Source organism: Myotis davidii, unplaced genomic scaffold (genome assembly GCF_000327345.1).
Source record: "Myotis davidii unplaced genomic scaffold, ASM32734v1 scaffold132, whole genome shotgun sequence".
Classification (NCBI taxonomy): domain Eukaryota; kingdom Metazoa; phylum Chordata; class Mammalia; order Chiroptera; family Vespertilionidae; genus Myotis; species Myotis davidii.
In genome coordinates this window covers 3,770,664-3,784,103 of record NW_006285258.1, presented here as the reverse complement: position 1 = coordinate 3,784,103, position 13,440 = coordinate 3,770,664, and the positions used below count along the sequence as shown (strand labels likewise).

The 13,440-nt window shown below is 48.1% G+C and overlaps 1 protein-coding gene across 1 annotated transcript in view; it reads right to left on the bottom strand.

The window, feature by feature from the left end:
* SHC4 (SHC (Src homology 2 domain containing) family member 4) overlaps positions 1-13,440 on the bottom strand; it is a 112,206-nt gene that overhangs the window by 75,316 nt on the left and 23,450 nt on the right. The window contains exon 2 of the mRNA XM_015558911.1: positions 3,989-4,059. Coding sequence (XP_015414397.1) covers positions 3,989-4,059 — 71 coding nt within the window. The remainder of the gene's footprint in view (positions 1-3,988; positions 4,060-13,440) is intronic.

Genomic DNA, 13,440 nt, shown 5'->3' with positions numbered 1-13,440 from the left:
CAGACCCCCCCTTCCCCGCCTGGGAATAGCAGTCACAGAATGAGGCGAGCCCAGTGCCTGCCTCGGCTTCCCAGCTGCCCTGGAGTGTGGCATGGGCAGATCCTGTGCTAGGTGCCTTTACTTTGTATGGCTGATTTTCTTTCTTTCTTCCTTCCTTCCTTTCTTCTTCCTTCCTTCCTTTCTTCTTCCTTCCTTCCTTTCTTCTTCCTTCCTTCCTTTCTTCTTCCTTCCTTCCTTTCTTCTTCCTTCCTTCCTTTCTTCTTCCTTCCTACCTTTCTTTCTTTCTTTCTTTTTTTTTTTTTTTTTACCATATAGGAGTTACAAATATAAGGTAAAAAAAAGCAGGAGGGTGCCAGAATAGTAAGCCAGTGATCTGGAGGTCCCTCCCACCAACAGTATGCCTTGCCCCTTGGGATATATGAGGTGGGGCACAAGTAGGTTTACAATTTTGAGTACACAGAATATAGCTTATTCTTGTATTATTATTTATTAGTCATTGTATTATTTTCCATACAACTGTAAACCTACTTTTGCCCACCCCTGTATTATGTTCTGTGGTGATGAACTAAATGTGACCAATGACAGTTTCTTATGAAGTTCTGTTCTTCGGGCCTGGAAGCCAGGCCCTGTCCCACCAGCTCCACTTAGGTGATTGCCCTTGATGGGCTTCTTCCTCCTGCCTGCCTCAGGCACCCAAACACAAGGAAGGAGGCATCTTAGTGGGGGAGGGACGATTTCTTCTGTGCATGATATGGGTGCTTATGCAAGGGATGGAAGTTGGGCTTTAGGGTTTAGTGACCTGAGTGTGTGTGTGTGTGTGTGTGTGTGTGTGTGTGTGTGTGTGTGTTTCAGATTAAATAAGGTGTTTTGTTTTTAAACTCATGATGAGAACATTTTTACGGGAGAGAACAAATGACTATATCATCCTTACCATGATTTTCAGCCCCTCTTTCCTTTACTTCCTGGGTATTGTTTTCCAGACATTTGAAGACAACTGTGGCTGCGAGCCTTTGTTTTCCTAATAATTGTGTTTCTCGTTTCTGTGGTGGAAAACCTCTTCCTTTGCCCTTTTGCATGAATACTCAGTTACTAACGATTGAGATCTGGTCCTTAATCAGTCAAGATCTGTGGGTGAGAATTTGCAGAGGAACAACAGTAACAGCCATTACAGGGCTCCCTCGGGGACTAAGTCTGGACTGAGGGACAGAGTTCCGTGGGGCTATGAAGTGGGTGCCTCCCGTCCTCTTCTTTTTCTCTGCGGCTCTATTTGAGTCCTTTCTGTGTTCCAGACCCTGTGGACTCAGCCCCCAAACAAGAGGCAGGCAGGTCCCTCAGAAAGACAAGAACTGTGCCCCATCCTCCTCCTCTGTTTCAAATGCTGACCTAATCCCTGTGTCTTAATCCTAGCTCCCCCTTGATTACCAGGAATTTCTTGTTGCTGTCGCCCTGTTATCTGGAATAAGGTGTGAACTAGGACAGACACGGTAAGACCACTTATCAGGGTGGGACATCGGCCACAAGAAGCAAAGATCTTTTCTCTTGGAATTCTAACTGGTGCACTGAAAATTATTTTCCTGCATTGAATAAGATATGAGCAAAGTGAAACTTTGTGAATACGTGAAAGTTAAATTTAAAACCATTTGAAGCCTGATTCCAGAGTAATGTTTTAATGATAACATCTAGGAAAACTGGTAATAAAGCAACTCGAGTAGTAGGTGAATGTCAAAATACACAGAAGTTGAGAGAGGAAAGGAGAATGAGATAAAGAAGGAAAAATTAAAAGAGACAGAAGAAGAGTAAATATTTGGGAAGTAGGGTGGAATTAGAGGTTTGGAGGAAAGTGAGCCATTTTCTTATGCTGGTCACATGAGAATACTATGCCCAGCAACATGCATGTGGCTTTGAGGTACACACTTCATAGAATGCACCAATCTAATATCAAGGGGCAAGGGGGACCAAGGAAATGATCCCGGTCCCAAATAGAATGTTCCCACCCAGGTAACATACAGGGAGCTCTATGGCTGTGCACTAATACCTACAGCTACGCTTACATCCTCTTGTAGAATGTCCTATAGGACCTACCGTAGAGTTTCAAAGATCACTCCCACTTTCAGCAATATGTGAGCTCCTGGGGCAAAAAGTAAAAACACTTTCTTTCCTACATTGAATTTCCTTCAAAATACCAGCAAGGAATTCATTATGTAAAGGAATCCAGGGGTGCACTCTGCATGGTAACTGTTCTGCTCAGTAAATTTCAAGTTTGGTTAATTCCTTCAAGTGGGACATATCTATTTTATCTCTTTTCCTTTGTCTTCTACCTCACTTTCCTTGGTGGCTTTTCTCCTTCTCCCACCTGGATCAGGGAGTCTCAGGACTGCTGCTGAGCGCAGGTAGCTACAAGATACAGCACCTCAAACTCTACAAGCCCCAGAGAATGGGTTCGAGAGCTGGGGAGGGCAGCCTAGAACATATGCTTCAGCCCTGGTACATGGAAATCGGCTTCATGGCCTTTAAGCCAAACCACAGACAACGTGGCTGGAGAGTCTCCTGACTTCAAGGCAGACCACTTGCACCATAGGGCATCTTGAACCCTGAATCTCCCATCCAGCCTCTCCCTCCCCTGAGTTGGAGCCCACTGGTCACTGTCTGGTATCCACTTTTGGAAGAAGATGCACTTTCTTCACACTCTTACCGGACAGGCCAACTGCCCAGGTTTGGGGCCTTGTCAGGGTTGACGCTATGGACCAATGGTGTACACACCACCTTCCCTCTGCCTGAGCTCTTCCCCCAGACACTCCCATGCTGAATCCCTCACTTTATTCAGAGATTAGCTCAAATATCTTCTCCTCAGAGAGGCCTTCCCCATCACCAAATCTAACAACAACCCACCGCCCTCGAGCCTCTGTGAATCTGCCCAGAGCATAGTCGGCCATGCCCAAATCACGTACAGACATCTGCAAGGAATACTATCCAGAAACCATGGCAGCCACTTCCTTGGGTTTGTACATTAGGCACACGCTGAAACGTCATGGCATAGAAAAAAAATAGGGTTGTACCAGTTATGAAACAATGGGAAAATATGCACTTACAAGCTTACAACGATTTAAAAAACAGACCCTAACAAAAGACAGACACATGGCTGGGAGGGAGGAGCACCATCTAGTGCAGTTCTTCTGTAGAACAATCTAGCAACACACAGCAGCAGCCTTCAAAATAGTTACAGTGTTTGGCCTAGTGATAAACATTGAGGACGTTATGCTATCCAAAAAAAAAGACCGCCCTGACTGGTTTGGCTCAGTGGATAGAGCGTCACCTGCGAAAAAAGACCAACACTGTATGATTCCACGTATATGAGGTGCCTAGAGTAGTCAAATTCATAGACATGAAATAGAATGATGGCTGCCAGGGCTGGGGCTGGGTGGGGAATGGGGACTGGGGAGTTAGGTTTAATGAATACAGTTTCAAATTGGGAAGATGAAACAGTTCTCGTCTTCTTTTCAGCTACTTCCTCCACAGGTCTCTGTAAGGCCCTATTTCTAGGCAGAATTTTAAAAACTGTTGGTACCTGGGAAACCAGCTATTTCTACGACCGCATCATCTCCCCAGTTCTCATACACAGTGCAGGTGCTCTGCCACAGGACTGGGAAACATTTTACATGATGAGAAAGGGGACTTATCCCCGGTCACTGTGTTCCAGCTTCCAGGTGTCTGAATAACAGCCCATGGGGACTTTAAAGGCTTGCATGACATTTCTGTGGGGAGAGACTGTTGTGACTTTAAAAACAGTTCTCTTCAAAACAACAACAAAAAAAACAAAAATTGTCCTCTTCTTTTGCCTCTCTGTAACTTATTTCCTGAACCCACGTAGCCCAGCTGGCTGATTTCTCTACCTCTGTGACTTTCTAAACACACGTTCTCTTATTAAAAAAATAACAAAGTGGAAAAGAAAACATGGTCCTCAAAGTCTCTTCCAATCTAGTTCTCTTACCTTGTAACTTGAGTTCTCATTCCAAAATCCAGTGACCTCATCGACTGCAGCACTTCAATACAGCCCATGTACTGGAATAAGAAAAGGGAAAAAAAAGAAGAACAGGTAGGAAAAAAAAATAGCACAAAGATGTCTCTTAACTTTAGAGTGATTTCCTGGGAAACACCTTAAATCAGCTCCTGCTATCAGATTACATGTACACACTCGGCCTGCCATGGATATTTCTGACCAAGAATGGACACACGCCTTAAACTTCAGTTCAGCTATAAAACATCAGCTAAAGTCAAACTATAAGATCAGGAATGCAGGTAACAGAGACAAATATGAATTCACTGGTTAACAGCTTGAGCTCTGGGGCCAGACCATGTGATTTAGAACCAGGCGCTGCCACGTGTTAGGTCTGGGGCCTCAGCAAGTTACTCAACATCTCTGCATCTCGGTTTTGTCACCAGCGAAATGGGGACACATCAGAGTTGTTGTGAGAGTACATTATTGCATACAGGTGTCCTGAGAGCAGTGTGTGGCACACGCATGTGCTCACACAGTAGAGGAAGTATAAGCAAATGTGAGACTAGTAATACAGAAACACTGAATCTTCTAAGGCAGTGGTTCTCAACCTTCTGGCCCTTTAAATACATTTCCTCGTGTTGTGACCCAACCATAAAATTATTTTCGTTGCTACTTCATAATTGTAATGCTGCTACTGTTATGAATCGTAATGTAAATATCTGATATGCAGGATGGTCTTAGGCGACCCCTGTGAAAGGGTCGTTCGACCGCCAAAAGGGTCGCGACCCACAGATTGAGAACCACTGTTCTAAGGAGGTAAAGCAAGCCTATAAATTCAGATAATATAGGGTTTCATCACAGAAGACCTTATTTTTTCAAAATCATATAAGAAGGTGTGAGAAACGACAAAACATTATGTCCTACACTGAGAATAAGTAAATTTAACTTGAACACGCAGGATTAGAAAAGGAATGGTGACTTAGGAAGCTCAAGGCTGGTTTACATTTAATGTGGTAGCAGAGGGAGCCACGTCAGGCTGCTGTGAGAGAGCGAGGCGATCAGTGTGAGCAGCCTATGCCAGCAGCAGTGTGGGGGTGGGAACTAGTGTGGGAACAAGGGAGGATGTGCCTGCCTGGAGGGAAGCAATGACAGCCCACACCGAAATGGGATGGGGGCCGTCGGAAGGAGGGGACAGAGTCAAGTGGCATCACGGAAATAGGTACTATGTGATTCGGGAGCTGGTTTGATCTGGAGAATGAGAAGGATGAGTCAAGGATGACTCAGACATTTCCAGCGGGGAAGCAGAGGGAGCAGTGATTCCATCCACAGAAACAGGAAAGCCGAGGCCAGGAAGATGAGCTGGTTGGGGACCCATTGGCTGGAAGGCCCTGGTGGGGCATCCAGGAAATGACAAGCTGGCGGATGAAAGCTGGGCTCGGGGAGCGTGGAGAGGAATGAAGCCTGGGGTGCAGACTCCGTAGCCAGCTGGGTTGCTTTGCCAGGTGAGGCCGGGGGAGTGAGTCCTCTTAGCAGAGCCTTAGGTGCTGAGGACGAGTGGTTCTCAGAGAATGAGCTCAGAAATGTTAGGAGAGCCACGTGGTCTGACTGCAAGTGATCTGTCGGCTCCTTGAAAATTATATGCTTCCTGTTAGCTTTCCTTTGGAAACCGTCCAGCCTCCCTCTGCTTGGAAAACCCCGTGGAAAGGTGGCGGGGGCCAGGGGTGCCTCTCCAACACTTCGCGTATCATTTCTGAACAAATTCTGTAGATTTAGCATCCTAAGAGCTGGTCGGTCTCCCGGGGGTGCCGAGAGAGAGCCTAGGGCTGGGGAGGGCGTGCCAGCCTGGACAATCGCCGGGCGATTCTCGGCCAGGTTCCTGGCCACCACACTTCGCTGGGGCCTCTAGAACTGACACACACATCTTTTCTGAATGTCTTATTCTGTCCCCATCACACTACACTTCCCAAGGCTTGAGCACCGCAGGGAAGTGAGTGGTGTCTAGAAATTCCAGGTCAATGAACCATAAGACGAGGCAGGGAAGGATCGCTAGGTCAGGGGGTGTGGTAGAAAGCCCATCTCAGAATTGTCGTGAAATGAGATTTCAAGGTTTCTAAGCTCCCTGCCAAGATGAACTGAAACGACGGTTTCCCTAAGCTCACTGGCTGCTCCCACTTTTCCTGCCTTCCGGTGTCTCTTTCTATTCCAGAACTTTCCTCCCGCTTCCTTATTTCCTGCGCGCCTCACGCTGGAAAGAATGGCCTCCCCACGCAGGTTGGGAGACGGATCTGGGCTACGCCTCCAGGCCCTGGCCAGTGCACAGGTCATTTCCCCCTTCCGTGTGAATCTATTCGAGATGAGGTGACACCACCTGTCAGCGTACAGTTTCTGAAACCGTGACCAAGCTCCTACATGCTTCACACACTGCCCGCGTGATTTTCCAAAGTGAGGAGCGGAACAGGCCCCCGCACTGCTTAAAACCCCTGGCATGAATTCTCAAAACAACCTCAATCCTATAAACCTAGACCCTGGGGTTTCTGGCCCTGCTTGCCCTTCCACTCCACCTGTGTCGTTCCCCTCCCCCCGCCCTCCTGCCCCCCATGCTCTTTGCTGCCACACAGGCCTTCTCTCTTGTCCTCGAATGGTAGCACCCACTCTTTGCAGTCACAGGGCCTCTGCATTGCGGCTCCTTGCCCGCACTGCCAGCTCTTCCCCTGTTGCTCTGCAGGGCTGACTCCTCCTCATCCCTCAGGTTTTAGTGCAGATGTCACTGCCCCAGAAGCCCCTCCCCTCCCCCTTCATCACAGCCCCTATTTGTCCCCTTCATGCCACTGACTGACTGTCAGGTTTACCTGTTAATTTGCTTGTTCCCTGTCTCCCTTCCCTTGGCTGTAAGCACCATAAGGGTAAGGACCACGACCACCACTGTGTCCCCATCACCTGGGACAGGTAGATGCTGATGAAAGAATGAATCCGGCTTTTATTGTTCAACTCCAGCAGTATCTTTCAAGTGAGCAGAGGGAGGGAGGTGAAGGTTTGGCCCAGAATTAGGGAGGAGCACAGGAGAACTGAGGACTCTGGAACTGTAGGCCTGGAGGCTAGCCTTTGGAGGGTTTCTAGATGTCTTTGTTCCTTCCTCTATGTGTGTTTTGTTATCCCTCCACCTCAGAGATTGGCATCCACCTAAACTGAGAGGGTTTTGCAGTGACATGGATGGGAGAGAACAGTGCTCTACCCTCAGGTGTTGTGGGGAGAAGCCCACAATGATAATGAGCTCCCATGTGTGGGACGGTGTCTAAATGGGGCAATTCCCAGGGGGGGGTGGTTAGTGCAGAGTGGGGGTGGAGGGCCGGGAGAGAGTGGACCTTCCAGGGTTTGGTTCTTAGTCACATTTCAGGGTGTTGACCACCTCATCTCCTTCCTTCTAAGGCAGACCATGGTATGGTCTGATTCCCCCCTCATCCCTCCACCGAAACCCATTTTGCTTCACACACTTGTCTGTTGGCAACAGCACAGGTGACACCTTCTGCAGCCTCACTAAGATAAACTGAAGTCTCTGAAGAAACGTGAGTCATGAGGTGCTGAAGGGAAGGTACCCCGTAGGCCTCCCAGCAAGGCCTGAGGTGCCCTGGCCGGTGGTTAGAGCATCGGCCCATGCACCAAAGGGTCGTGGGTTCCATTCCCAGTCTAGGGCACATACTTGGGTTTCAGGTTTGATCCCCAAAGCCAGTAGAGCGTGTGTGGGAGGCAACCAATCGATGTATCTCTGGCATCGATGTCTCTCTCTCTCTCTCTCTCTCTCTCTGTTTCTCTCTCTCTCTCTCTCTCTCTCTCCCTTCTTCCTCCCTTCCACTCTCTCTAAAAAATCAACGGGAAAAATATCCTTGTGAGGAGAAGGAAGGAAGGAAGGAAGGAAGGAAGGAAGGAAGGAAGGAAGGGAGGGAGGGAGGCCTGTGGTGACCAAGACAATGAGTACATCCTCTCCACCCTAAGAACTGTGAGGAAGCCACTCTGAGCAGTACGAAGGGGGGAAATCAATGCCTGATTGTTGCCACAATTACCCCCCAAAACAGAATGGGGTTGGCCTCCCCATTGGCTCACACAGTCCATTTCACTCAGAAACCATGGCTGTGAGGAGGCAGGGAGCGAGCGCACATAAAAATCACCTCCCGCCTTTGTTTAGGTACCTGCTGGCTGCATAAGTGGATTGTGGCTGAATGTCAATGCCTGAGGAAGAAGTTCAGCTTGTTGATCTAGATATAAACTAGGGATGACAATACCTCTCATTCATTTATTAGAGGAATATGTGCGCCGGACATAGTCTCTGTTCCTAGGAAGCCCAGCCCCATAGGATAGGACAGCTGTGAAAGGGATACTTTTCTTTCTGTGCGGTTAGTCATTGTTGTGCATTCCATCGAGTAGATGAGGAAATTAAGGCCTAGGAAGGGACAGTGCCTGGCTCCATTTCATTTGTTCAGTGAGATGAAATCAGGGTTTCTTCTAGAGCCCAAGCCCACTTCTGGGCTCTGTGTGTAAGTCTGTATAACAGAACCATCCAAACGAGAGGGCTCCTCCAGCCGCCCCTCGCACCCAGGTGGATAAGGAGGGGACGAGCCTGGGGCCACCTGGTAAGAACAGGCGTGAACCAGGCTCCCCTGGGGACAACAGGAGGCGGCACAGGAGACAAGACACTCCCTAACTCCTGACCAGGGGATGAGGGGAGGACACTGAAGACCTTTATTAGAGACACACTGGGTGATGAGAAAGGGGCGGGTCTCAGCACAGCCCAGACAACCTCCCCATTCAGCACCTGGCAAATGCCCTCCTAACTCCCAGCTCACTCTCCTCGCGCCCCGGGCAGTCATAATATTGTTGTACTGTCTGAGCCTCCACCCCCAGCTCCCAGTGAGAGATGAACAGCCTATTCATGGCCGTGTGTATCTTGGGCTCTGCATGCCAGAAAAGGAATTATTGGGGTTTTCGGAGAAGAGGAATGAGAGCTAGTTTATGGGAACCTCTCACCCTCTCTTTCGAACAATATGTTCTCATGGCCTCAGAAAGGGTGTCTGCAGGACACATCGGCACTGCTCACAGTGGTTACCTCTGGGCCTGGGAGAGAGGCAGCCTTTCACTTTTTATTTAATATTTTTGTATTGTTTATATTATTAAAAATAAGTAGGTAGTATTATTTGGAGTGAAACAATTAAATACAGCCTAAAAATTAAATTAATCTCTAGGAACCAGAGTTGATGAGTTACTAGTGGGGTTAAGTCCCTTTATTTTCCAGTGGCACAGCCCCTGCCCTGGGAGAATGGAGGAATATTGTTCAAGAGAAGGTTTAAGAAATAGGCCCTGTGCTTGATAAGACAGGAGGAAGGGCACTTTAAAGCCATCAGAACGCTGAGAACAGTATATCATCAAGGACGATACGACAAGGGTCTGCCCTTCTTGCAATAAATGTTCAGAATGATAGAGGCCGACAGTGAGGCCCGGAGACACTGCAAGACTTTTCTGCCCCCTTTAAAACTTCTAGTCCTTCTCATTTAAAAAAAGGCGGGGGGGGCGGGGGAGGAGAAGGGAGAGAATGTTCTCTTCATAATCATGAGACATTGTCTCCACTTTGCTACTTTCCACTCAGGCTTCAACTGACTCCAGGAGTTTCTGCCTCCAGACTCTACCGACACTGCCTGAGCTCACCAGCCGCCCCACATCGCCCACCCCAGGGACCTGCTGCTTCTGTTCTTTGGCTCGTGGAAGAGGCACAGGATGCCCTCGACTCCAGGGCACCCACCGCTGCCGACCTCTAGCCACCTGGCCTTTCCTCTGAACCTCTAGAGCATTTTAGGTTAAAAAATAACCCAATTTTTAAATGAACAAATGACCTGAATAGACAGTTCTCCCAAGAACATATTCATATGGCCAATAAGCACATAAAAACTGCTCAATATTGTCCATCACCAGGGAATTGAACATCAAAACCACAATGAGATATTAATCCACACCCTCTGGGCTAACTATAATTTAAAAAACAAACCCACAAGCTGAAAATAGCAAGTGTTAGTAAAGATGTGGATAAACTAGAACTCTCCTATGTTGCTGAGGGGAATGTAAAATGGTGGCGTCAGTAGGAAAATAGGTTAGCAGGTCCTCAAAAGTATAGCTTGCAATTGTCATATGACCCAGCAATTCCACGTCTAGATATATACCCATGAAAACTGAAAACATATGTCCACCCAAAACACTTGCACACCAATGTTCATAGCAGCATTATTCGGAATAGTGGAAGGCAACTATTTTCAGACAACGACAGCAACAACAATAACAGGCCACACAAATAATACCTGCAGGCAGGGTGTGGCCCTGATATAAACTGCTCAGGAAATATGTGTGAATGGATGGATGAGGAATAAATGGGTGAGGCATCAGGAATCATGACAGATGTTGGAAATCTTCTTCAGCATCCTTGAGGCAGAGTTCATTGCTCTCCCTGTGGGCTCCCAGAGCATCTTGCACTTGCCAGAGTTGCACTCGCCCAGTGGTGCTGCCATTGATCTGTTCAAATGCCTCTGCCCACTGCTGGACTGTGGGCTGCTCAAGGGCAGGGCATGAGTCTTAGTCATCATTACCCCCGGCACCTCTTCCAGGGCAATCAATGATTTATTTGAATGAAGTAGCCAAGAAATGATGTTCAGGAAGTCTCGAAATAACCTGCATCCCAACTGGACCATCTGTAATGTGATCCTTCTTAAAGGGATACCTTGCCAGTTAAAATAACTCTGACGTGAAGCTGGTCAAAGCCCTCCTCATGCCAGGTTTGGGTCAGAAAGTGCCCAGTGCGGGGAGGGAGTGGAAAGTCCTTCCCCTTTAGTGCCGCACCGACCTCATGAAAGCCCCCGGGCAGGCGGGCAGTGGGGGTGGGGACCCACTTCTGGAACGGGAGCTCTGTGGGAGAGCAAGTTTAGGGGGCGTTCAGTGAGACGAACAGGAGGCAGGCCTCCGTGGAAGAGGCACAGGTGAGTGTCTTGCCAAATGCTGATTTTTCGTGGAGTGATGGGACAGCACCTTTGAAACTGGCCATCCAAGAGCCCAGGGCTGCTGACACTTCCCTCTCCTCGCTGTTCTCTGTCCCCTGGTGTGTTTCTTCAGAGGGCCTGGTGTTGATTGTGCTGTGCATTTGGGTTTGCTGTCTCCCGCACTGAGAGGTTAGTAGCAGACAGCTGCACTGCACTATCCCCAACACCTGGAATACTGCGTGGCACTCAGTAGCCCCTCAAAATAAGCTTTGGTTGATCAAATTGAACATTTTATTTATTTATTTATAATATATTTTTATTGATTTCAGAGAGGAAGGGAGAGGGAGAGAGAAACATCAATGACGGGAGAGAATCATTGATTGGCTGCCTCCTGCATGCCCCACATGGAGGATCGAGCCTGCAACCCCGGGCATGCACCCTGACTGGGAATCAAACCGCAATCTCCTGGTTCATAGGTTTATGCTCACCACTGAGCAACACTGGCCAGACTGAACATGTTTTTTTTTAAATCCAAACATACATCTACTCTGCTGAAAGCTTCTTCTACTCCAGGTTCAAAAGCCTGGAAATCTGGATTTGTTCATTCACTCACATTTGAGGTCTTGGCACCCAGGGAATTTCAGCCCTCTGAGTCCTTCATGCTCACAAAGGTGGAACCTTCTAAATGTAAGTCGTGTGCTCTGCTGGTTCTTCCACAAGCAGCTCTCCTCCCCCCGACCCCCCAGGTGCCTGAGCAAGCCAAGGCGGGGCTGGGAAGGGAGCTCGCCTGCCCCGCTGGCCCAAACCCTCACCTGGATGTGCTGTCCCTGCTAAGCGGACCCCTTGGGCCACAGCCCATTCCTAGTCCCTCCAAGGCCAGCAGAACTGGTAACATGTCAGCATATCTCCTGGGGAACTTTAGAATTAAATGAGGGAAGTTTTAAGTTGATTCAGAAGAAAAGTTTCTCTTTGACAGTGGGCACCCCAGGATCCCACACATGGTGAGTATCGAGTATCAGAAGCCCAGCTAAGCAGTACAGATCTTGGTCTGGTTGACACCTGGGAGACACTCGAATATACTAGGATACAGGCTGTCTACGAGTGTCCAAAAAACCCACTGAATTAATCTGAAAAAAACAAACTGGCTGTCTGTGGGCGAGAAAAGTATGACAACCATCTGCATCCCATGAGGCGGCTATGTGGTGTCTCATACCAACAGTCCTACTCCCATTGAAAAGCCCTTACACACGGGGGATTGTTTGAACCGAGAGAGATTTCATTTCTGCCTACACAGCGGTTCTCAACCTGTGGGTCATGACCCCTGAAAATACATCCTGCATATCAGATATTTACATTACAATTCATAACAGTAGCAAAATTACAGTTATGAAGTAGCAACAAAAATAATTTTATGGCCCTGACCGGTTTGGCTCAGTGGCTAGAGCGTCGGCCTGCAGACTGAAGGGTCCCGGGTTAGATTCCAGTCAAGGGCATGTACCTTGGTTGTGGGCACATCCCCAGTGAGGGGAGTGCAGGAGGCAGCTGGTCGATATTTCTCTCTCATCGATGTTTCTAACTCTCTATCCCTCTCCCTTCCTCTCTATAGAAAAATCAATAAAATATATTTTAAAAATAATAATAATTTTATGGTTAGGGGTCACCACAACATGAGGAACTGCACTAAAGGGTTGCAGCATTAGGAAGGTTGAGAACCACTGGACAGACATAGTCACTCAGATGGAGGTCATTCCAGTGGCAAAACCACCCTGACAGCATTTGGAAAGCTGTGACTTCTCTGAGGAACAACTCTACACCCTTGTGCTGGGAGACACGGGCGGCTCTTTCTGTTGCTGGGCACAGCAGAAAGGTCAGCCTCTGTGGTCATGAGCTTTTGCCCAAACAGAGATTTATACTGTTCTCACGAGTGTTATCACAGTGAAACTGTGACAGAACCTGAACAGGCGTATAATACCCTTTTTACAGATGGGAAAACTGACTCCCAGAGATACAGCGGTCTGCTCAAAGGCCACAGGCCTGGTTAATGGAGAAGAACCCGGATGTTTCAATGCTTACGGCTGTGCTATTCCATGTCATGTACCTGACTTGGAGAAGTTTACCACCGAGGGGAGACACCAAGCCCTGCTTCTTTGAAATATACAAACTAGCACGCAGTGATGTTGAACACTGGCTTAACAGACACAAGTGTGTTTCATCCTATGGACGCGATGTGCTGACAGCAACTCCCTCACGGGACCTGGGTAAGGCAGGAGGAGTTTCCCCTGAGGCTTACCCCCTGCAGTGCCCCATGCTCCACCATGGTAGAGTTGGTGGAGATATTTAAAATGAAAATGAATTCAAGAAACTAAAAACTTCTGGATTAAAGATAATGCATTGTATCTCTCCTCTACCCACCCAAACCATCTCTCCCCCCCC